General features: G+C 56.0%; 1 protein-coding gene across 1 annotated transcript in view; it reads left to right on the forward strand.

The window, feature by feature from the left end:
• Positions 1 to 2,028: 2,028 nt before the first annotated feature.
• Positions 2,029 to 21,495, forward strand: part of CLMN (calmin) — an 81,318-nt gene continuing 61,851 nt past the window's right edge. Inside the window, exons 1-2 of the mRNA XM_045288109.1 lie at positions 2,029 to 2,078; positions 8,327 to 8,409. Coding sequence (XP_045144044.1) covers positions 2,029 to 2,078; positions 8,327 to 8,409 — 133 coding nt within the window. The remainder of the gene's footprint in view (positions 2,079 to 8,326; positions 8,410 to 21,495) is intronic.

Here is a 21,495-nt window from a genome sequence, read left to right on the forward strand (position 1 = left end):
TAATGGTACATTAAGAAAGCATCCCAACCCAGTCCAGTCCAAGCCTATAAGTCTGATATTAACCCATATGTCCGTTACCAATCCATAAATTCCTCTTCAGACTCACGAAACACATGCAATGATGCCGAATGCAGGACGATCACAGGCCAGTGGGTGGGAAGTCTTGTGAGTCCAGTGGCAATCGAAGCATCTCAGTGCTGGCAAGGGTCTCCACGTGGCTTCTCCAGTTCCAGAGTTCTGGCTGCATCAGGGTGGGTCCATGTGGCTTCTCAGCGATGTCTCACAGGGAGTCAGCCTTGTCAGTAAAGAGTCTCCAAAGAAGTGAGCCGAGAGAGAGCGAGTATGTCTCTGTCTCCTGCCTTCAGGGAGGAAGACAGGAGTTCCCAGAATCCTCAGGAGAAGCCATGCCACACACAGGCCTCACTGGCTGTGACCCGATTGACAGACTAGACTCCACCCCTTCACTCTTCATCCTCTCAGATTGACACCAGATGATGGAATGGCCACAGCAGTGTGTCCTTCTGTTGTGAGGAGTCACTGTGAGTTGTAACAGACTCAACAACAACAACAACAACACTTTTATGAACACAGCGTCGTGTTCACAGTAGCTTTTGGTCAAGATACTAAAAATGTAATTGCCACCGTGTGAAATCCTGTGACACTCTGTTGTTAAAGCACGGCTTCTTCATACTTCCAGAAAACCTGCCGGAGAATAAACGGCAAACACAATCAACACATTTCATCACAAATATTCCAGAAATGTTTACTTTAATATCAAAAGGCTATCAGAATGAGACTCCGTATGTGGAAGTTGATAGGAAGATTCCTTTTTGATTTTTTTGCCGTGGTGGCTGGTAGTCTGGCAGGGGCGCCCCTCAGTGAGGTGAATGGATAACAGAGTCTAGCACTAGCTAGGGGTTGTCCTGTGTACCCAACCGGGTAGAATACATATCAGGCCTGTGTCTGCACTCGGGCCACGTGGAGATCACGTGGCTGTCGTTGATCAGTGGTTGAACACTGAATGATTGAGCACTGGGTGAGTCGCTTAGACCAGACCGACCTGGAATTCTTCGAAGATGGGAGAGATGATTGGAGTTGGGCTGGGAAGCTATCCTATTGAAAAGGGAGGGGGACCGGGGTTGGATGGTCTTGTCAAGATGGGAGGGGCTGGACGGCCTGGGAAGCTGTTCTGCTGCAGGACCTTGTGTTGGGCGAAGACCCTGGGGTGGAGAAGGTGCTCCGTGAGTGAGGAGGTGGGTGTGAGCCAAGACGTGTGCAGGAAGGGGCTGGTAAGGTGCTGTCTCAAGGAGGCACCGGGCCCAGCCTGGGTCGGCAGAGGGCTCTGCAGAGAGCAGCAACAAGTCCCTGCTTATGGCCATTGCGTTGATTCCGCTAGAGCTGCCCCCCAGGTCCCCGCGGCTGACATCATCTCCAGGGGCGCAGACTGCCACATCTTTGCTGCGCGTCACCAGTGGAGCGGCTGTAGGTTTGAACGGCTGACCTTTCAGTTTGTGACCAAGCACTTGACCGCCTCACAGAGGCTGGGGGTGGGGCTGGGGTCCCTCGTTAAGAACAACGTGACCTGGTTGGTTCATTTTCTCTGGGCAGCTGTTTTACCCTGCGGATACTCGGGGCAGCCCTGTCTTTGGAGCCAGGGTGGTCTACCTGGAGGAGGATGCCCCTCAGGTTGCAGAAGGTCTAGCGTCCCTGATAAGAGCCCCCCGGACCGAGTGACCATCAGAACTCTCCCCCATGTCTGAGACTGGCACCACACTCTGAGACGGTGAGGGGCAGATGCAGGCCACACAGGCACAAGCGGGGCTGCTCTAAAGAGCTCAGGCCTCCCTCGTACACAGCCCACCAGAGCTGTGGTTGCTACGTGCGCCCCTTGCTCAAAAGACCCTTTGATGGGGAGCTCTGGCTTGGATGCTCTAAGGGACCTGGCTGTTGATGTCACAGCTGTTGCATGAATTGTCCCATTATGTCCCAGTCGTCCCCCGTGGTTGGAAGGGCTCGCGCGGTGACGCAATGGCTTGTGACCTCCCCGATGACTCCACGGAAAGTGACTTCATCCTCAGGTACCGCGCTGCGGCTGGACTGGCTGTGTCCCCCAAACACAGTGCTCTCTCTTCCAGTCCGCGGACCATTTCTCATCGGGTCTCAGCTAGCCTCTTGCACCAGCAACTCCCACGGCGTGTTTACCGAGAGCCCGCATGGCACCAGGCTCCCTCCCAGACGCCAGGGTGGAGGTGCGTGGGAAACAGGCCCACCTTGTCTGTAGGGGTGGCGAAGGTGTCACTTAGCACTTGTGATATCAGGGCAGGGTGGCCAGCTGCGAGCGGGGCTGCTGAGAATGTGTCTGCCCAGGGAGCCTGGGTCACATGGGCCTCCCTGGAAGGCGACTGGGAGACCGGGGTGTTTTGGGTTGAAGAGAGAGTAAGTCATGGGGGTTCGCCACATAGAAGGAAGAGGTGGAAGGCCCCGTGCGGAGTGAGGGCCTGTCCGAGGCTGAGCTGGGCAGGAGACAACTCGGGGACACAGCCCAGTCAACCAAAACCAGCGGAAGTTGTGTGAGGTCCAGGACACTGACTGGCAGAGCCCGCGCGTGGCTGCCCAGGGTACAGATAGGTGGCATGAGGTGCTGGAGGGAGAGGTTCTGGATCTTTCCACTCCGGGAAGCAGTGATTCAAGACTCTGGGCCATGATCTGAGATTCACAAAGGTCTCACACTCACTCACTGCCATCGAGTCGTTTCCAATATAGCGACCCTATAGAGCAGGGTAGAACTGCTCCTGTGATTTCTGAGAGGGTAGCTTTTTACAGGAGCAAAATGCCTCACCCTCCTCCCAAACAGCGGCTGGCGGTTTCAAACTGCTGACCCTGTGGTTGGCAACCAAGTGCGTAAGGCCCTGGGCCACTGGGCCCACAGACTAGGAAATCCTCTGGGTCTTCTAGGACCACTGTAGACCAATCCACCCCACAGAACCCAGCACCACCACCAGCTTCCTCTAGAGCAGTGGTTCTCAACCTTCCTATGCCTCCACCCTTTCATACAGTTAGCTCCTCATGTGGTGAGGACTCCCAACCATAACATTATTTTCGTTGCTACTTCGTCACTGTCATTTTGCTACTGCTGTGAATCAGGCGGCCCCTGTGAAAGGGATGTTCTACTCCCAAAGGGGTCGTGACCCCCAGGTTGAGAACCACTGCGTTCGGGCGTGCCCCAAGCCAGCTGTACCACCTTCCCGCCCCCATCCCTGTCCAGGGCCTGCCTGCCCTCAAGGCAGGAGGTGACCACTTCCTTCAAGCATTAGCCTGGCTTCCAAAAAACCACACTCACTGCCGTGGAGTCCAGTCTGACTCACAGAGACCCTGTAGGACAGGTGGACCTGCCCCTGTGGGTTTCCGAGGTGGTCACTCTTTACAGGAGCAGGAAGCTCCTCTTCCGTCAAGCAGCTGATGGTTTTGAACTGCTGACCTTGTGGTTAGCAGCCCAGCGAGTATCCACTAGGCCACCAGGGCCCCTTTTCCAGGCTAGGATTGATGAAGAAGATGGTGGGACTAGATGGATCAATTCTATTACTGATGTACAGGAGCCCTGGTGGCAGTGAGTTCAAACCCACCAGCCGATCCTCGGAAGAAAGACGAGGCTGCCTGCTCCCGTCAAGATGAACAGCCTAAGAGACCGGAGACAAGGCTGCTATCAGTGGGAATCAACTCAATTGCAGTGGGCTTTTGAGTGAGTACTGCTGAATGGGGTGGTGAGGGGTGGGGCAGGGCCGACGTGAAATGATCTCCGCTTGTGCGGTGCTGAGCCTGTGACTCACATGCTTTTTTGATCCGGCAGGTTTCAGTGGGTGGGCCTTGTTCAGCTGTTGTGTTTCTGGTGCTGGACCCTCTGGGCTTCTTGTTGCATGGTTAGCCCTGAGACTCTCCCAGGGACTCCTGACCCTTGACCGCTGCTGGGGTTCCCCCGTCCAACATCACCAGCCACCCTGGTCGGGTCCGCTCCCCTTGCTGATCTCCGATGCCCCTTCTGGAGGTGAGCATGGCTGTCCGCTTGGGCGGTCTCAACCAAAAGGGTGTTCATGAAGCTTCACACTGTAGAAGGAGTTCCACCCGTACACCCCCCACCCCTCCTGTGGCCCACCTTGTGGCCAACAGTGACAGATGCTGCTAGGTCCTCCGGAGTCAGCTCCACATCACGGCCGTGCCTGACGGCCAGTACCTGCCATGACGCGGACCCCAATTCCTACTTAGCCTCCCATAGTCATCGTCCAGCGTTCACAGGGGCCAGGCCACTGAAAATGCCGTGCCTTGGGCCAGCGCCACCTCAGGCTTCAAGTGACATCTTTGCTTTTGAGTATTTTCAGGGAGTCTTTTGCAGCCAGTCTGCCCAGTGCCCTTGTTCCTAGGCACCATTGAGTCCGTTCCGACGCGTAGACACCCCATCCGCCCCGTCCTGCTACGCGTGAGCCCAGTGTCGCAGCCACGGTGCCGGGGGTCTTCCTCTCTTTCCCCGCCCCTCTGCTTTCCCAAGCGTGACGTCCTCTCAGGGACTGGTCTCTCCGACAACATATCCGAAGGATGTGAGGCGGAGTCTCACCATCCTGGGCTCTAAGGAGCCCTCTGGCCGCCCTTCTTCCAAGACAGATCAGTCTGTCCTTCGGGCAGCCCGTGGTATTTCAGCATTCTTGGCCAGCACCACCACTCAAATGCAACGATTCTTCTTCCGTCTTCCGGATTCAGTGTCCAACTTCCGCCTGCACGCGAGGCAGTTGAGAATCTGGGGCTTGGATAAGGCACATATTAATCTGCACAGTGACATCTTTTGCTTTGTAATACTTTTAAGAGGGTTTTGTTTTTGTTTGTTTAAGCAGCAGATTTTGCAAGTTCATTACATTCTTTGTTAGACATCTTTTTTAAAATTTTTTGGTATTACCTTTGCTCTTGATGTTGTTCAAAGTCTGCTGTGGTGGAGGTAGCCTGGGGTCCTTTGGGCCACCCCTGTGTGCCCAGCCAGCCCTAAGTCAGACGTGATGGCCCTGCTATGTTCCATGCCCTGGGAGGCAGGAACACAGGCTGGGGGCCTAGATTGGGCTTTGTACACCTGAGTAGTGGATTACACATCAGGGTGGGGGTGGGGTTCTTCAAAGAGGGGCTGGGCTTGCTGCTGAAGGGGCTGTAGACACCGTCCCTGTCCATCTGGTTGGAGAGCTGAGCACTGGGGCCCCAGTGTTGTGATGGGCACTGGGTGAGACATTGTGTTGGTGGTGGGGACCAGAGCAGGGGCAGAACAGAGGGTGAAGGTCAGGTGGAGGGGGGGCAGGCTGAGAGGAGACCCCTCACCCCTAGGCCCCTAAGGTGTGTCTTGTCAGAAACCGGAGCCGTCACATGTGAGACCACAAGGGGACAAAACCGCAGAGCTGGGTTGGAGGGTGTGTCTCCCAGCCACCTGCCTGCCCGTCCTCTGGGGCTGAGGAAGCAGCGCCCACCTTGTGAACGGCCGTCGACAGCACCTGGCACACGCAGGTGACGGGGCTGGGATCAGTCCGTGACAGATGATCGCGCTCAGGCTGGAGCTCGGGAGCACGGCGACGGGGTCCCCGCTTGATGGCTGTTGGCAAACCTTACACCTGGAGCTGCCGTTGCCTTTGTCTTGGGGGTGGGTTTCCGGATCTCGCCACACCTTAAATCACTTCCAGGGCGATTTCCACCCGTGAACACAAACGGAATAGCCTCCCCTTAAGCGTGGGCTTCCTTGGGTCCCCTGGTCTCAGTCTCGCTGGCCACAGGGAGGAGACCCCCATGCCAGGCCTGAACTGCAGGGACCACTCAAGGTGGGCTGGGGTGTTGCCGGAGGAAGGGCACTTAGCTTCTGGTCTCCTGCCCCGAGCTTGGATCTTGACGCCGCCTCCTAGTGACAGGGCGTCTTCAGCCCTATGGGCCCCAAATGTGGTATGACTGCCCACGGAATGGTGTAACCTCCCAGGGGAGGTTACTGTTACCAAAAACAACGCCCCGGAAGCTTCTAGAGGCAGGGACCCTGCTGTTGTCTCTGTAGTCTGAGAGGAAACCAAATCGAACCCATGGGACCCAGTCGATTCCAACCCTCTGTGATCCTACAGAACCGCCCCCTGGGTGTCCAAAGCTGTACATGTCCACAGAAGCAAACAGCCGCCGCATCTTTCTCCGGTGGAGCCGCTGGTGGCTGGCTGTCCCAGCCACAGTGCGTCTAGGGCTCTGGGGGAATCAGAACCAGCCTCACGGCCCTTCCGCCGATTCCAGCTCCTAGCTGTAGCAGAGGAGAGCTGCGCCTGTGGGGTTCAGAGATTGACTGGCATAGAATTCACAGCACACGATTCCGTCATCCGATCGCATCACGGGGAGTTGTGAAGGCATCACCACGATCCGTTTGAGCGCATTGTCTTCGTTCTTGTCCCCGTCGTTATTAGCGCCCCACTTGCCCCAAATCTAAAGGAAGGGATGGCATCAGGGCGTAAGCTGTGAACACCTGCTTTGCAGAAGCCTGTGGATGACAGTGGAAGCCCCAGATCCATTTACAGGGTCCACACCTGGATGAAGCCTCGTGAATCCCCCCTCCACAGTTGAGGGGCAAGAATAGCCCTGTGATCACAGCGTTTCAGCGTCGACCATGGCAGATGTAGTTAGGTCAAATGCAATGGCTTATCATTTGATCTCCCTTCTGAACCATTTAAATTTGTTCTAGTGTTTAATATTCCCTTCCTTTATATTTAGATTATATTATTTGCAATCCTTGGATCCCAAGGTTGGCAGGCTTCTTCCACATGGACCTAGAAGTCTTGCGCAGCAGATTTACCCAATGCCACACTTAGTCTTTTGATCTCGTTGGCTGCTGCTTCCATGAGCATTGATCACATATGTAAATGCATCTCTAAGATATTTTTAAAAGCTATTTAATGAATCATTCATGTACCACGATGATATTGAACCATCCCCTGGTAAACAATTCAGAGACACTCTTCCAAGTTCTATTCTCATCTTGACACATAAACCTTTAACTGGATTTGAGTTATTTCTTCAAAACAGGAGTCCTGTCTGTGGAGCTAGTGAATCAAAAAGGTTTGTGTATATGTGTCTACCACTCGTTGAAGAATAATACACTTGTGAGAGAAAATTGAAAATTAAAGAAAACCCAAACCAAGGTAATAAAAATCACTTACATCCCCACTTGGCAAAAGCAGACAAGGACTTGTGCTTCTGCAGAGGAAAGAGAGATCGGCCGGAACAAGAGAGGGCACCCAGTCACCGCCGTCCTAACTCTCGTTAGTTCTGCCACGTGTGCCCAAGCCGTGGGGCTCGGGCCAGCTCTCTGCTCTTCAGGCCTGAGTTTTCCCAGCTGTCAAGTGGTGCCATGACTCCGTCTCCTCTGCTCATGACGGCCACGGCATGGACTTCCAGGGAGATGCAATATCCTGTGATCACCTCTACTTCTCTCGCTGTGTTTTCTGTCGATGGTCCCTCGTCACTCGTGTCCCTGCTGAGCGGGCATGTGGAAGAATGGCATTAAGAGAAGTTCCCAGGAACCGGTCATCCAGTCTGTACCTACACCATGGGTCTCTTTGTGTGGGTGCCGGCCCTGGAGCCAGGTCCAGCACCTCCACCTCTCTCTGCAGAGGCTTGGGGCCCAGGGTTCAGCAAGCTTCATGCCCAGCTGAGGACAGGTGGGCTGGGCTTGGAGCCCAAGCTTGGTGAGTTTTGCCCATCACCCCAATGTACCCGACTTTGTCCAGTGCTGTGGTGGGATTCCCATCATGGCAGGTGGGCAGAAGAGTTACAGGGGGCTGTGGGCTCCCTGAGGTTGGTGCTCGGTGAAGGGAAAGGTTAGGAGAAGGGCAGTGGGGTGGGTGGTGGCCGTGCTGTGCTATTAAAGTGAAGGGCACCATCTGTCTGGCAGGTCAGGCTCACAGATCGATAGGTCAGACAGGAGAGCTGTCATGGACCCGCCCCTGTCGGAGGCAGAGAGCAGGGTGTCCTCAAGGGCAGAAGCTTCTCAGCCCGGTCTTTGCTCCTGTTATTGCTTGAAACAATTCCAGGCCAGGTTTTGGGGTCTCTGGAGCCTCTTAAAAATAGCCTCGCTGCTGCTCTTCAAAAGTAGTGCATGTCTCCTGAGGGGGGGGAGGAGGGATAGTTCCCCTAACAGTATAAAGAGGACACCAAAAGCCACCATGCTCTGGCCGTGCCCACAGTGATCGCTGCCCACCTTTTGGGTGCCGGGCTCTCCCGTGAGTGAGTCCAGAGTCAGCATCAGCATGTGACTGGGGTCAGGAGGATCACGTGGCAGCCTGGTGCCCAGGCCCAGCAGCTCCAGCGAGTCCCACCTGAACTCAGGCCTTCTCTCTCACCTCGGTTCTCTGCCCTGCGAAGGTGGAGGAGACATGGCATAGGTCATGGGCATGAAACTTGTTGTGGGTTGTGTGGATCCATGTTGTGGGTCACTGGGAAACGTGATGGGCCACGTGACTGATACATGGTGGGGTATGTGAATGCCTGTTTTCTACATGCATAGATGCTGTTGGTCATGTGGGTGTATGTTATGCTTATGCTCATGTGCATGAACATACACACGTCTGGTGGTCTTGTGGATACCTGTGGGCCGTGTGCATGTATATTGATGGCTACATGGATACTTGAATACAGGATGTGGGTCATGCAGACACAAGTGGGCTGTGTGAATCCGTGTTGTAGCTCACGTGCACCCACGTTGTGAGTCACGTTGTGTACATATTATGCGTGGACCTCGTGCACACAAGCTGTGGGTCTTGTGGATGTGTCTCAGTGGGTTCTGGGCTTGGGGCTGATCAGTTTAGAGGCAGCAATGATGTGCATCTTGCCATATCTGGGAGTCACACCTCCAGGCAGGGGCAGGTCCCTACAGCAGAGGCTGAGGGAGCCACCCAGAGCAGGGGAGAGGCTGACCCACGTCTAGGCCAGGCCCCTTGGCACAAAGCTAGGGTGCCTTGGGGTCAGCGCTCCATAGGTGGCGTGTGGTCCTTGTAGCAAAGGTCTCTGGATGGTGCACACGGCTTGACCGAAAGGTGGGCCGGTCAAATCCACCGGCATCGGCGTGGAAGAAAGGCCTGGTGATCTGTTTCTGAAAGGTCCAGCCGCTGACGATCCCTGGAGCACATTCGGTCTTCTCCAAGAGGTGGACCACTTGAGGGCAGAGGGCAGGGCTGGCATTGCTGGGCAAAGCTTCCAGGGCCTGTGAAGCAGACAGGCTGTATGTGGCCGAACATCTGCCTCACCGTCTATTTCTAACCCCCCAGATGTTTATGCCTTTGTGGTGGGCACCAGGGACTGTTGGGGCGAATGGGCCCCACCTGGAGAAGAAGCAGACAACCTGCGCTGGACGGGTATGCAGAGAGGGCGCAGGACGCCGGTACCAGGGTGCATGTGGGGAGACCATGCAGGGCGTGTTTGTGGACCGCAGCAGGCCCCGGGCCCGTGCCAGGCACACAGCCGGCACCCGTAAACGCTCGTTAGCTGTCAGTGGCAGCAGGTGCGTGTCTGCATCCTGGTGGCTCGCCTCCCCCTGGCGCTGGGATCTCAGCACCTCCTTGGGCCTTTGGTCTGAGGGTGTGCCCTGTGCTCGACACCCCACGCTGGCCACTCGGAGCGGCTCCAGGTGCTCTTTCTGCTGCGGTGACCTTCCATGCATCGCCGATTCTGCTGGCCCTTGAGGACAGAGAGCCCCAAGTGGCATGATGGGGCGGGGTTGCTGGGACTGGACCTGCCTTGCTCTGCTCTGCAGGGTGTCCTGTGGGCAGATGTTTATTTGCAAAAGTGATAATCCACAGCCCTAAACGGGACCTTTAGAGGGGCGAGGCGGGGCTCTGGCCAGCGCAGGGCAGCTCCACGTCCCAGCTAATCATCCTTGAGCAGGGCAGCAGCTTCCAGGGGCGGGAGGTGGGGGTGGGGGTTCTGTTTACACCGCCATCTCAAGGCGGCAGCAGGTGGTTTCCTGGGTGGGTAGGCGGGCAGGGACACGCCTGTGCTCAGGTGGGGGTGGCGGTGTTGTGTTCAGTCACCAGGGAGACTGTCCTGGCCCGTCCACTCGGGCTGCTGAAAGGCCCATTCCAAGGTGTTTTCTTTCTGAGCGGCTCTGGTTCTTTGGGGGAAGAAGTTCAGAACTGGGCTGAAGAGCCCGGGGAGGTTGGGTTCCGATCCAACCCAGCCTGCGGTCTATTCCGGACCGAGTGAACTACCTCACCGGGTTTTGAGGCTGTAGGTGTTTCCCGAAGCAGACGTCCACCCCTTTTCCCCAGGGAGCGGCAGGTGGGTTCCCATTGCCCAGCTTCCTGGGTGGCAGCCGATTGCTTTAACCACTGTGCCACCAGGACTGCTCGAGTCCTGATAGATGGTAGATGATAGACGGATGTGTGTCTACATACATAGATAACAGAGATGGTAAGCAGACAGATAGACAGTAAGTAGATCAGAGGAGAGATAAAAAGCAGATGGATACATATACACATTCATACTTACATAGAGGGTAGGTAGATACATACGTGGTTAGATGGTAAGTAGATGGATGATAGATACATACATTCGTATATACGAAGATGGTAGGTAGATACACAGAACATAGACAAGGAATAGAGGATAGATAGATTGGTAGGTAGATAGATAGATGATAGATAACAAATCAAAACCAAACCCGTGGCACCTAAGCCTGCCCTGACTCGGCAACCCCGTGCGTTTCACAACGGAGCTGCCTCAGGGTTTTCTTTTTTTCTTTTATCGTTTTATTAGGGGCTCATACAACTCTTATCACAATCCATACATACATCAGTTGTGTAAAGCACATTTGTACATTCATTGCCCTCATCATTCTCAAGACATTTGCTCTCCACTTAAGCCCCTGGCATCAGGTCCTCATTTTTTCCTCTCCCTCCCTGCTTCCCCCTCCCTCATGAACCCTTGATAATTTATAAATTATTATTTTGTCATATCTTGCACTGTCCTACGTCTCCCTTCACCCACTTTTCTGCTGTCCGTCCCCCAGGGAGGAGGTTATATGTAGATCCTTGTAATCGGTTCCCCCTTTCCAACCCTTCACCCTCCCGGTATCGCCACTCGCACCACTGGTCCTGAAGGGATCATCCGTCCTGGATTCCCTGTGGTTCCAGTTCCTAACTGTACCAGTGTACATCCTCTGGTCTAGCCAGATTTGTAAGGTAGAATTGGGATCACAATAGTGGGTGGGGGGTGTAGTAAGCATTTAGGACGTAGAGGAAAGTTGTATATTTCATCGTTGCTACATCGCACCCTGTCTGGCTCGTCTCCTCCCCGAGACTCCTCTGCAAGGGGATGTCCAGTGGCCTACAAATGGGCTTTGGATCTCCACTCCGCATTCTCCCCATCATTCACAATGATACGATTTTTTGTTCTTTGATGCCGGATACCTGATCCCTTCGATACCTCGTGATCACACAGGCTGGTGTGCTTCTTCCATGTGGGCTTTGTTGCTTCTGCGCTAGATGGCCGCTTGTTTACCTTCAATCCTTTAAGACCCCAGACGCTATATCTTTTGATAGCCAGACACCACCAGCTTTCTTTGCCACACCTGCCCGTGCACCCATTTGTTCTCAGCGATTGTATCAGGGAGGTGAGCGCACAGTGATATGAATTTTTGTTCTTTGATGCCCGATAACTGATCCTGTGGGCACCTCATGATCACGCACTGCCTCAGGGTTTTCTGTGGCTGCGACCTTACAGCCCTAGTCCTGTGTTTGACCAGCTCCTGGGTGGATCCGAAGCATCCGCCTGTAGGTTAGTCCGGCCAGCACCCATGCCCCTGCCCCCGGGGTGCTGTCCAGTCGGTTTTGACCCCTCCTGGCCCTACAGACCGAGTCCAGCTGCCCCAGAAGCTCCCAAGGCTGTATCTTCACGGAAGCAGACAGCCTCATCTTGCTCCCGCAGAGCGACTGCTGGGTTTGAACCACGGACCTTCCCATGAATCGCCCCATGCTTAGCCCGCTGTGCCACCAGGGCTCCTTATTTGGGAGCCGCCCACATTCACTGCCATGTTGCCGATGCCGACTCACAGCAACCTTATAGGACCGCCCTGCGAGTTTCCTAGGCCTAAACTCTTGACGAGAGTAGAAAGCCCCATCTTTCTCCCATGGAGTGGTTGGTAGTTTCAAACTGCTAAACCTATGGTTGGCTGCCCCACGTGTACCCACACTGCCACCAAGCCACTGCAAACAGCCCCCAGTAGTCCGATGGGAGCTCGGGAGACTCATCACAGACATCTGACCTCCAGGATGGATGGGGAGAGAAATGCGTGCTGTTTGAAGTCCCTGCTTGTGCCCTGATTTGCCTTCGGGTCAACACTGGCTGGCAGGAGAATCATCTCACTGACTCTGCGCCCGTCCGCAGACCCGGTGCCACTCCCCTGGTGCTGCACGGAGGGAGTCACCAGTGACCCAGTCACCCAAACCCCTGCCGTGGAGTTGCTTCCGACTCAGAACGACCCTCTTCGGCAGAATAGAATCGCCCCTGTGGGTTTCCAACACTTAAATCTTTCCAGGGGCAGACAGCCTCGTCTTTCTCCTGCAGAGAGATTTGTGGGTTCGAACCCCTGGCCCTGTGGTGAGCAGCTCAATGTGTGTAACCCACCAGAGTTCCTGGATTTCATTCCGGCCCGGCCCCTTCTCAGTGGTGTCCTGGGGCAGGTTCCTGGCTCTTAGCCTCCGTCTCCTCCCCCATAGAACAGGTATGGTTGCCCCCACTGGGGTCCAGGCGCTTCTGCTCGGTGTGGTCAGCCAGGTGGGTGTTGGACAGGGGGAGGGGATTCAGTGCTTCCTAGCAACAGAGGAATGATGCTCCCTGAGAGACAGGAGGACCCCTAAGGGTGTGTGGCTTTCCCCCCACCCCACCCCCCCACCCCCGGCTGTGAGAGAGAGGATTGAAAGCGGGTTTTCCCGGAGCCGAGCTGGTGGCAACTTGAGCCATGATGTCCTCGTCGGCATCCCTGTTATTATCCCTCTGCCGGCGGTGGCGCAGTGGGTTATGTGTTGGTCCGCTCATGGCACGGTTGGCATTTTGAAACCACCGGCTGGAAGCCATCGCTTCCAGGATGGCAGCAGCACTCAAGCCACCACACGCGGGGGTACAACACTGACAGGTGCTGCAGCAGTGTGCACGTGCTACCTGCCGGAGCGGCTCTGTCCCCAGCAGGGGAGAGGATGCACTCGGCTTCTTGGGGGTGTTTCAACGACCCTTCAGCCCTCCCCCTGCCGCTCTCAGCGGGCTCGCCCTCGCTCTCCTGGGCTCCAGCTGCTTCCGTTTTGTTTCACTTGTTCAAACATCCCTCAGCCCCTTGGCCTTTGCATCTTCTGTTCCCTCTGCCTAGCATGCTGTTCCTGCTGCTGCAGCGAAAGGATCCCCAGGGGCCACAGGGGTGTGTGAGGCACTGCTAACCTCCAGGGGGTGCTTTGACCCCACCCGGCGGCTCTAAAAAAGAAACGTGGGGGATCTGTTCCTGCAGAACCCAGGAAGCCCTTTCAGTTCTGTGTAGTTGCAGAGCCGGCCGTCTGCAGTGAAGCCGGGCTGTTTGGTTTGGTGCTACGGGAAGGAGGTGTCTCCCTCTGAGGGAGTGACTTGCTGGATACACCTGGTGTCTGTCCTCAGCGCCCAGCACCCCAGCACCCCAGAGACGCAGGTGGGCAGGCCTAGGCAGGCCCAGAGCACCTGGCTCTGGCTTATACAAAGTCCACAGGACAGTGGGAGCTGACCACCCTTGGGCTGGCGGGGGGGAGGGACCATGCCGGAGACACCACCAGAGGGCTCTGGGTGTGGGGATGAGGAGGGAGGCTTCTAATACATTTGGGCCAATGCCCCTAAGATGGTCACTCCCTGGTGGGGGGCAACTTCACCACCCGAGTTGCCTCCCCTTCCTCTTTAGACTCTGAGGAGAGGGTGGGGGGCAGACCTCAGGCTGGGGGACTTGGAAGTGCCCCCGCATAGGCACAGGGAACCCCCTAAGGTGAGGTAGAGGGGGCACAGTGTGACAGCCCTGGGGTTGACCGGGAGGGCACTGAGCTTGGGGGCGTTTGCGTCTAAGGAGCCTTGTTCACTGACACGGAGTTCATTGTTCAGTGTTGGCAAGCAAGCCCACCTTCCTTCCCAGGCCTCCTCTCTCTCTCTCTCTCTCTCTCTCTCTCTCTCTCTCTCTCTCTCTCTCTCTCTCTCTCTCACACACACACACACACACACATACACACACACACACACACACGCACTTCCCCCCACTTCCCATCTAGCTTGTCACCTGGGCCCATCGAGGCAGTTCTTGTGAGTGCACCTTGCTCGAGGGAGCCGTGCCTTGCTAAACAAACAAGATGACCGTATGGTTTAAAGCAGGCTTGCCAGGGGATGTTTGAAGTTTAAAGGTGATCTCAGGGCAACAGGTGGGGGCTGAGGGAGCAGGGTCATGCTGGCTCAGTGGCTCCACAAAGTCTGGATTCCGTGACAGTATGGCCTTCTGTTCTGCATGGTCCTCCCTTTTGATCAGGGTTTTGCTATAGGCTCTTAGATGAAAACCTTCAGCGGTGAGAGCCGGGTACAAACCAAGTTCATCTGGTCTCCTTTGTCAAGGAAGCAATGAGGCACTCCTTCTGCTTCCTCTCCCTCTTCCTCTCTGGAATGTAGACGGAATCGGACTGCCAGGCCTTTCATGCTTACCACTGGGCGCAGTCAGATGGCTGACCTTGTGGCCAGGAGTGAGTGAGTGCACATTGTCTGCACTGTCCAGGGCCCTTGAGAGAGACCATGGCTCGGAACCCACGAGACAGCAGCTTCAGGCCGAGCTTCCCCAGAAACAAAACCAACCCACTGCTATCCAGTCCATTTGGACCCCTAGGCTCCCCCATACAACAGGGTGGAGGTATTTCACAGGGTTTCCAAGACTGCCCATCTTCATGGGAGCAGACAGCCTCATCTTTCTGGCAGTGCAGTGGCTGGTTTGAATCACAAGGTCTTCAGTTAGCTTCCTGACGCATACTCCACTGCCCCCGAGGCCCCCTGGAGCCCGCTGAGCCCTCAGTGGCCGGCAGGGAGACCCACTCTCTTTCGTGCCTGCTGTTCTCTGCCTGGAGGACGAGGAGTGGCCTTCACCAAGTCCCCTTCTTTGGGTGTTTGTCATCCTTGGGTGCTCAGACTCAAAGCATCAAGAAAAACAACAGGGCAAAGCACCGCCCAGTCCCGCACCACGATCTTCCTCTGTTTGAGCCCAGTGCTGCACCCGCTGTGTCAATGCATCTCCTTGCGGGCCTCCGCTTTGGGATGATCTTCTTCCTTCTCCAAGGACTCCCCCTCCTGACAGCCGGTCCAAAATAACGTGAGACGCAGTCTCCACCCCTGCTTCTAAGGACCCTTCTGGCTGTCCTTCACCCAAGGCAGACGGGTTCATTCTTCCGGCAGTCCATGCGTCTTCAGGATTCTTCGTCAACCCCACAGTGTAATGGCAACAATTCTTCCCCGGTCTTCCTCGGTCATGCACACGGAGTGATTGAAAATATCTTGACTTTGATCAGGTACACCCTAGTACCCATGTTTACTCTTTCACACTTTTAAGAGAACTTTTGCAGTAGATTTCCCTAATACAGTGTGTCCTTTGACATAGCAGTATGTTCCTGTTCAGCAAGATGCACATAATCACACCAGGAAGGAGGCCTTATAGAGCCCGGCCCCTGTGTGTGTCCCGGGTCCCCTGTGTGCTGTGTGTGACGCAGAAGGGTGCGGGGAGAGACTAGACAAACCGTCTCAGTCTGACGTGACAGCTGTGGGAAGGTTTTTTAAATTGGATTATGGACAATATCAGATGTGCACAAGGAGAGCAGACAGTACAAAGGGCATCCTCAGCTCCTGAATTCTCCGCTCCCGGGAACCTGGTCCTGATGACTCATTGCCCTGCATTCTCTCACCTCACTGCCTGGGCCTGCTTTCCAAGAAATTCCAGCATTGTACCAGTTGACCCATAAATAGCTCAGAATGTGGCTTTAAAAAAAGATAAAGACGCTTTTAAAAGGACGACCGGAATACAGGGATCACACCTGAAACATTGAACCTTAAAGCCTTTATTCTGCCAACTAGCCCGAGAAGAAGGTTCTGGCATTTGAAGGGCCAACTCCCTTCCTGGTGGGCTTTTCCCTCCTTCCATCAGAGATCTGGTGGTCCCACATGGATCTGCTGTGCTGGATTGGGAGGTCAGGTCTGGGATCCAGGGGAAAGTGTGCCGTGGTGGATTAGGGATGTCTGCCATGCCGTGGGCGGAGGGCACTGCCTGTACCTGTAGGCTCTTATCTCAGAGATGTTCTCTGCCTTCTCGGTCAATCCCCACACCCTTGATGGCTTTTCACCTCCACCCTCCTTCCCAGCCCAGGTCTCTCTCTCTCTATTTAATACCCTGCTCAGTCACAATCAGTGTTCTCTTCTATCATACTTTTGGGGTGTTTGTGTGTGTTCATTTGTTTTATTACTACCCTTATCAGGGCCTGCCTTTTGGCTCTGGTTCTTTTCGGTGCTTTGGGAAGGGAGGGCGTGGCTCCCAATTGAGCCAGCGTCTGCGGAGCAGGGTCGAAGCTGTATTGAGTCTCTGGAGGACTGGGCAGGTTCTGATGGATGCAGGCTCCTGCACATCCCTTTAAGCTGTCAGCCTTCTCTTCCTGAAAAGAATTTGGCAAATGAAGGCATGGTTCTGATGGCGTGAGTCTGCTGGGGCAGGGTGTGTGTAGAGTTTAATTTTTTATCATGTTCAAAACTGAAGTCCAAATGGTATGGCAGTATGCCAGGACCTGGCCTGCAGCCCCAAGACAGGGTCCACCCTGCCTCTGCTCTGTTGACCACCTACCAGAGCCCCTACCACTCAGTTTCCCCCTGGGAGGGGAACTCACCAGGAGTTGAACTGCACCCACTCCTGCATCGGAGGAATCGACACTCCCTGAAGCCGGGGCTTCGAAGGAGGTGGACGCTGACCGTCTATGGAACACAGCACTGCTCAGCCTATCAGGGCCCTGTCCTCCTCCTGGATGGCTCAGCTGCCCCTGGGCAGGAGTAATTCAGAAGCTTCTAGCAGTGGTTCTCAACCCTCCTAATGTCGTGACCCTTTAGTACAGTTCTTCGTGTTGTGGTGACCCCCAACCATAAAATTATTTTCATTGCTACTTCATAACTGTCATTTTGTTATTGTTATGAATCGGGCAACCCCTCTGAAAGGTCATTAGACCCCCCAAAGGGGTCGCGACCCACAGGTTGAGACCCTCTGTTCTACAGAGATACGAATTCAGGGCCCTCTCCTGAGTGTGCCTCCAGTGCTGTTCTTTAAAAAGAATTATGACTTGGCCACCTCCCAGTTCAAGAGCTTCTCATGGCTCCTGAGAAGTCTAAATCTGACTGCTAAAAAAAATTGTTTTTCAAAGTTCAAGATCTGGTATTTGCCTTCTGCCCCCTCCTCTGCTCCTGGGAAACCCAGTTGGTCATGCTTGCTACCATCTCCTGTGCCCTAGACATTCTCTTTCCTGCGCCCTGGAGAACTCCTATTCACCCTGCCAAACCCAGTTCATAATGTGCAGCCAGTGCCCTGAAGAACATTCCTGACAGCAGCTGGGCCAGGGTCACACCAAATCCAGCGGGCGTGCCCCACAGCGGTTGAACGTGAGACCAGTCTCAGGTGAACGGGCACTCGCCCCAGCCATCCTGCGTCTCCTCCTGTCTCTGGAGCAGCGGCCCATGTTCGTGCCCTCCTGAAGGGTCACCCCATGTTGGAAGTCAGAATTTCCCTGTGAGCATGGAAAAATGACAGCCGGAGTTGGAATCGGATGGGATGGCTTCCCTACAATCGTCCACGTGTAACTCAGCGGTGCAGACAGCTGCTCCAGGGCTAGTTCTCCCCGGCCCTGTCAATGCAGTGCAGTGAGCTTGGTTTGGGTTGGTCTGTGTGGAACCTGAGCCACCCCACTCTGTGCATGGAGCGTTGCCCTGGCCTTCAGAGAGCTCCAGTAGCCAGTGAGCTCACTCTCCTAAAATACCTGTGTGTCCTGGCGGCGCCCAGCACGGGGCCTGCACATAGTAGGTACGCAGGAGGGACTTGTGGACTGTGGGGTGCATTTCTGCTTCCAGTTATACCCCGGTCTTCTGGGTCGTCCCCTCCACTCCATTCTGCTTCGAGGCCCTATTGAAGTTTGGGGGTCTATCTGTTCTAGCAGCTAGCGTTGTTTCTAATACCGGAATTGCCTTAAGACCACCGGCCGGCTGGTAATGAGGCGGAAATGGGAGGACCTAGCATGGGGAGATGGAATCCACTGCACGAGGGCTTCCGACCCTTGGGAGTGAAAAGGGTGGGTGGCTGTGAGCAGCCGTGCAGTAGATTCTGACTCAAAGCGATCGATAAGGGGGGGCGGGGGGGCGGTATGTGGGACCCCACTGTTGCCACCACTCTGTCTGCCCAGCTCCTGCAGGGCCTTCCTCTTCCATTGGCCCTCTAATCTCCCAAACACGAGGACTGGCCCCTCCTGAGGACATGTCCAAAGCATGGGAGCCGCCGTCCGCCGTCCTGGCCTCTAAGGAGTGTCTGCCAGTGCTTCCCCCAGGTGGGTGAGATCATTCTTCCGGTGACCCAGTGCTGCTGGCCCACACCGCACTCGAACCCGCGGTGCTGCTTCCGTCTCCCTTGAGCGGGGTCCGGATTTCACATGCCTAAGAGGCGAATGAGTGTGCCGTGGGGTGGGCCAGGCGCGGCTCCATCCTCAGGGTGGCATCCTGCTCTTTAACTCTAGCCCTCAAGGTCTTGTGCGGCACGTGTTTGTCCGGTTCAGCGTGTCGGGGAATGCTTTTTAATAGCCTAAGCGGGTACGTCAGAGAAGTCTTGCACCTGGTTCATGCATGTTGTTGTCAACGGGTGCCGTTCAAGCCGTTCCAACACAGAGGGGCCCCGCGGGCAACTGCTCACGGGACTAGGAAACCCAGTCTCTCTCCCCATGGCTGGTGGTTTCGCACTGCTGACCTTGAGGCTCGCAGCCCAAGGAGGAGCCACTATGCCTTGAAAGGTCATGGCCTTGCCGACCCAAAGGAGCAGGTCTGCTCTCCACACACAGGGCGTCTGTGATTTGGCATCACCTGGCTGGCGGCAGGTTTGCCTGTGGGCTGGTATCACCAGAGGGGACATGTGTCCATTCAACCAAACAGGGGGCTTCCATCCTGCCCCATTCTGGACTCAGGCTGCAGATGGGAGGGGGCTTCTGGGCCAGGGTCTGGTCCGCGTATCTGGGGTCACTGGTGGACATGCCCAGGGGCCTGTGAGGCCAGGCAGCACTCCCTCATCGGGGTAGGGGGAGGCTTCTGTTGTGAGGCTGTTGCTATAGAGATCGTGTGATGGACTGTGTCTCCCAACGCAAACCCGTCAAGCCCACGTCTTCTGGAGACTGTCGCGGGGAGCCCCCCGCCCCTCCTGAGCCACTTCCTGCTGTCTTTGCCTCTCCTGCTCATTGCAGGGAAGGTGCAGCAGGGGTGTGCCTGGCCATGCCTGCGGAGTACACCAGCTGCTCAGAGTGGACCTTCCCCCAACCCCCACCCCGCACCCTGTTCCGTGCTGTAGAAAGTCCCCAGTGCTGTGAAGCCAGTGTGCCCCCACACACACCGTCACATGATCAGCAGCACATGCGCTCCGTGTTCACACGCACGTGCACACACTCGGACTTGTGCACACAGACGCGTAAGCTCAGAGACGGAACCAGCCCGGGCAGATGGTCAGAGCTGCATCCCTGTGCCCGTCCAGCCCAGCCCAGCCGGTGAAACATCTGCAGACTGCTGCAGATCCCACGGCCCAAGCCCACCCTTTCGAGACGGTGTCGGGGCTTCAGGACAGAAGGACACAGAAGGAGGTGGAGCCGGCTGGGTTCTGAGGACTTACACCAGACCCGGGGGCAGTGTGGCGGGGCCCCTGGCCTCCTAGAGAGAGGGAGACTGTCTGAAGCGCCCCTTAAAACTCTCTGCCTTCCCGTCCATTCTGACTCACAGCGACCCTCTAGGACAGGGTAGAGCCGCCCCCAAGGGTTTCTGAGACTGTCACTCTCGTGGGGGGGGGGTGCAGTGGGTGTAAAAAGGCCCGTCCCTCTCCCACCGAGAAGCAGTGAGGCCTTGGGGTGGTTGAGTGTCAGCACTCCTCCTGAGCAGCCGTGAGGTTCTGCGGTCAGACCCGGAACCGAACTCTACCGTGGAGTCAGTCCCCGCGGGCGTGGGCATAGCGACCCTGTCCTGTCCTTTGCAGGAGATTGGTTTTGCCTGATGAAGGGTTCTCCTTGCCTCAAAGGGACATCCTGAGTCCCCGAGTGGCACCACGAAGCGTTCACCCACTGACGGGAAGGTTGGCGGTTCAAACCCACCCCAAGATGTCCTGAAAGGAAGCCCCAAGGTCGTGTCCTTGAAAGCCCAGCACGCCTTCAGGAAAAGAATGCAAACCAGACTGCCTTCAAGTCAATTCCAGCTCACAGTGGTTCTGTCTCAGCAGCGGAGCGGACCTGCCTCTGGGGGTTCCGGGCCGTGACTCTGCACAGGAGCAGACGTCTCACCCTTCTCCCTTCGAGCAGCACGTGGCTCGAACTGCTGACCTCAGGTCTCTCACCAGAGTAAAATAAAAACCCAAAGACCTCACTGTCACGTGGATTCCAACTCATCGTGACTCGACAGGGCAGCATAGGACTCCCTTCGTGTGTCTCAGACTGTGCGGGAGCAGAGAGCCTCCTCTTTCTCCCATGGGACGGCTGGTGGATCCCAACGGCCGACCCTGATGGTGCGCAGCCCGATGCCTAGCCGCCGAGTCACCAGAGCTGCTCTCCTCGGGAGGCCATGATGCGATCTTCATCTTCACCAGCACCCTGCTTCCGATGTGCCTGGTCCTTTTCTCTAACGAGTCCTCCTCCCCCAGGCATGTGCCGTGATGGAAGAGGCCAGGGCGTGGCCAGCTGCCCCTCCATCTCCAAGGCAGTGCCTTCAAAGAGGCCTTGCTCAGCGTCGCCGGTCCTTGGAGCCCCTGCCGGCCTCGGACGGCTGGTCCCGGCGGAAGGAGATCATTGACAAGTCCGCAGGAGGTTGTTTGGTGGCCCGGCCTTTGCTTGGACTGGACATCTGACGGCTGCGAACGCCACGTGACAGTCCCCTGGCTGATCTGCCTGTAGTAGATGCTTCTTCGGATCTGCTCGTGCTGGGTTTGCCCTCTGGTGACGGAGAGGCATGTATGCTGTTTGCCTTTGGTAGAGCAGGAGGCCTGGTGGTGTAAGGTCAGTAGTTGGAACCCACCAGGCACTTCCCGGGGGAAAGAGGAGGCTGCCTGCTCCCGTAAAGGTTTACAGCCTCCGAGACCACACGGGCAGTTCTGCGCTGCCCTATAGGGTTGCTGTGAGTCAGAATTGACTCGATGGCCATGGGGTTTTGTTTATTGGGGGGGGGGGG

The sequence above is a fragment of the Echinops telfairi genome, unplaced genomic scaffold, assembly GCF_000313985.2.
Source record: "Echinops telfairi isolate 266 unplaced genomic scaffold, ASM31398v2 ScPeMD7_18;HRSCAF=68, whole genome shotgun sequence".
NCBI classification, from domain to species: domain Eukaryota; kingdom Metazoa; phylum Chordata; class Mammalia; order Afrosoricida; family Tenrecidae; genus Echinops; species Echinops telfairi.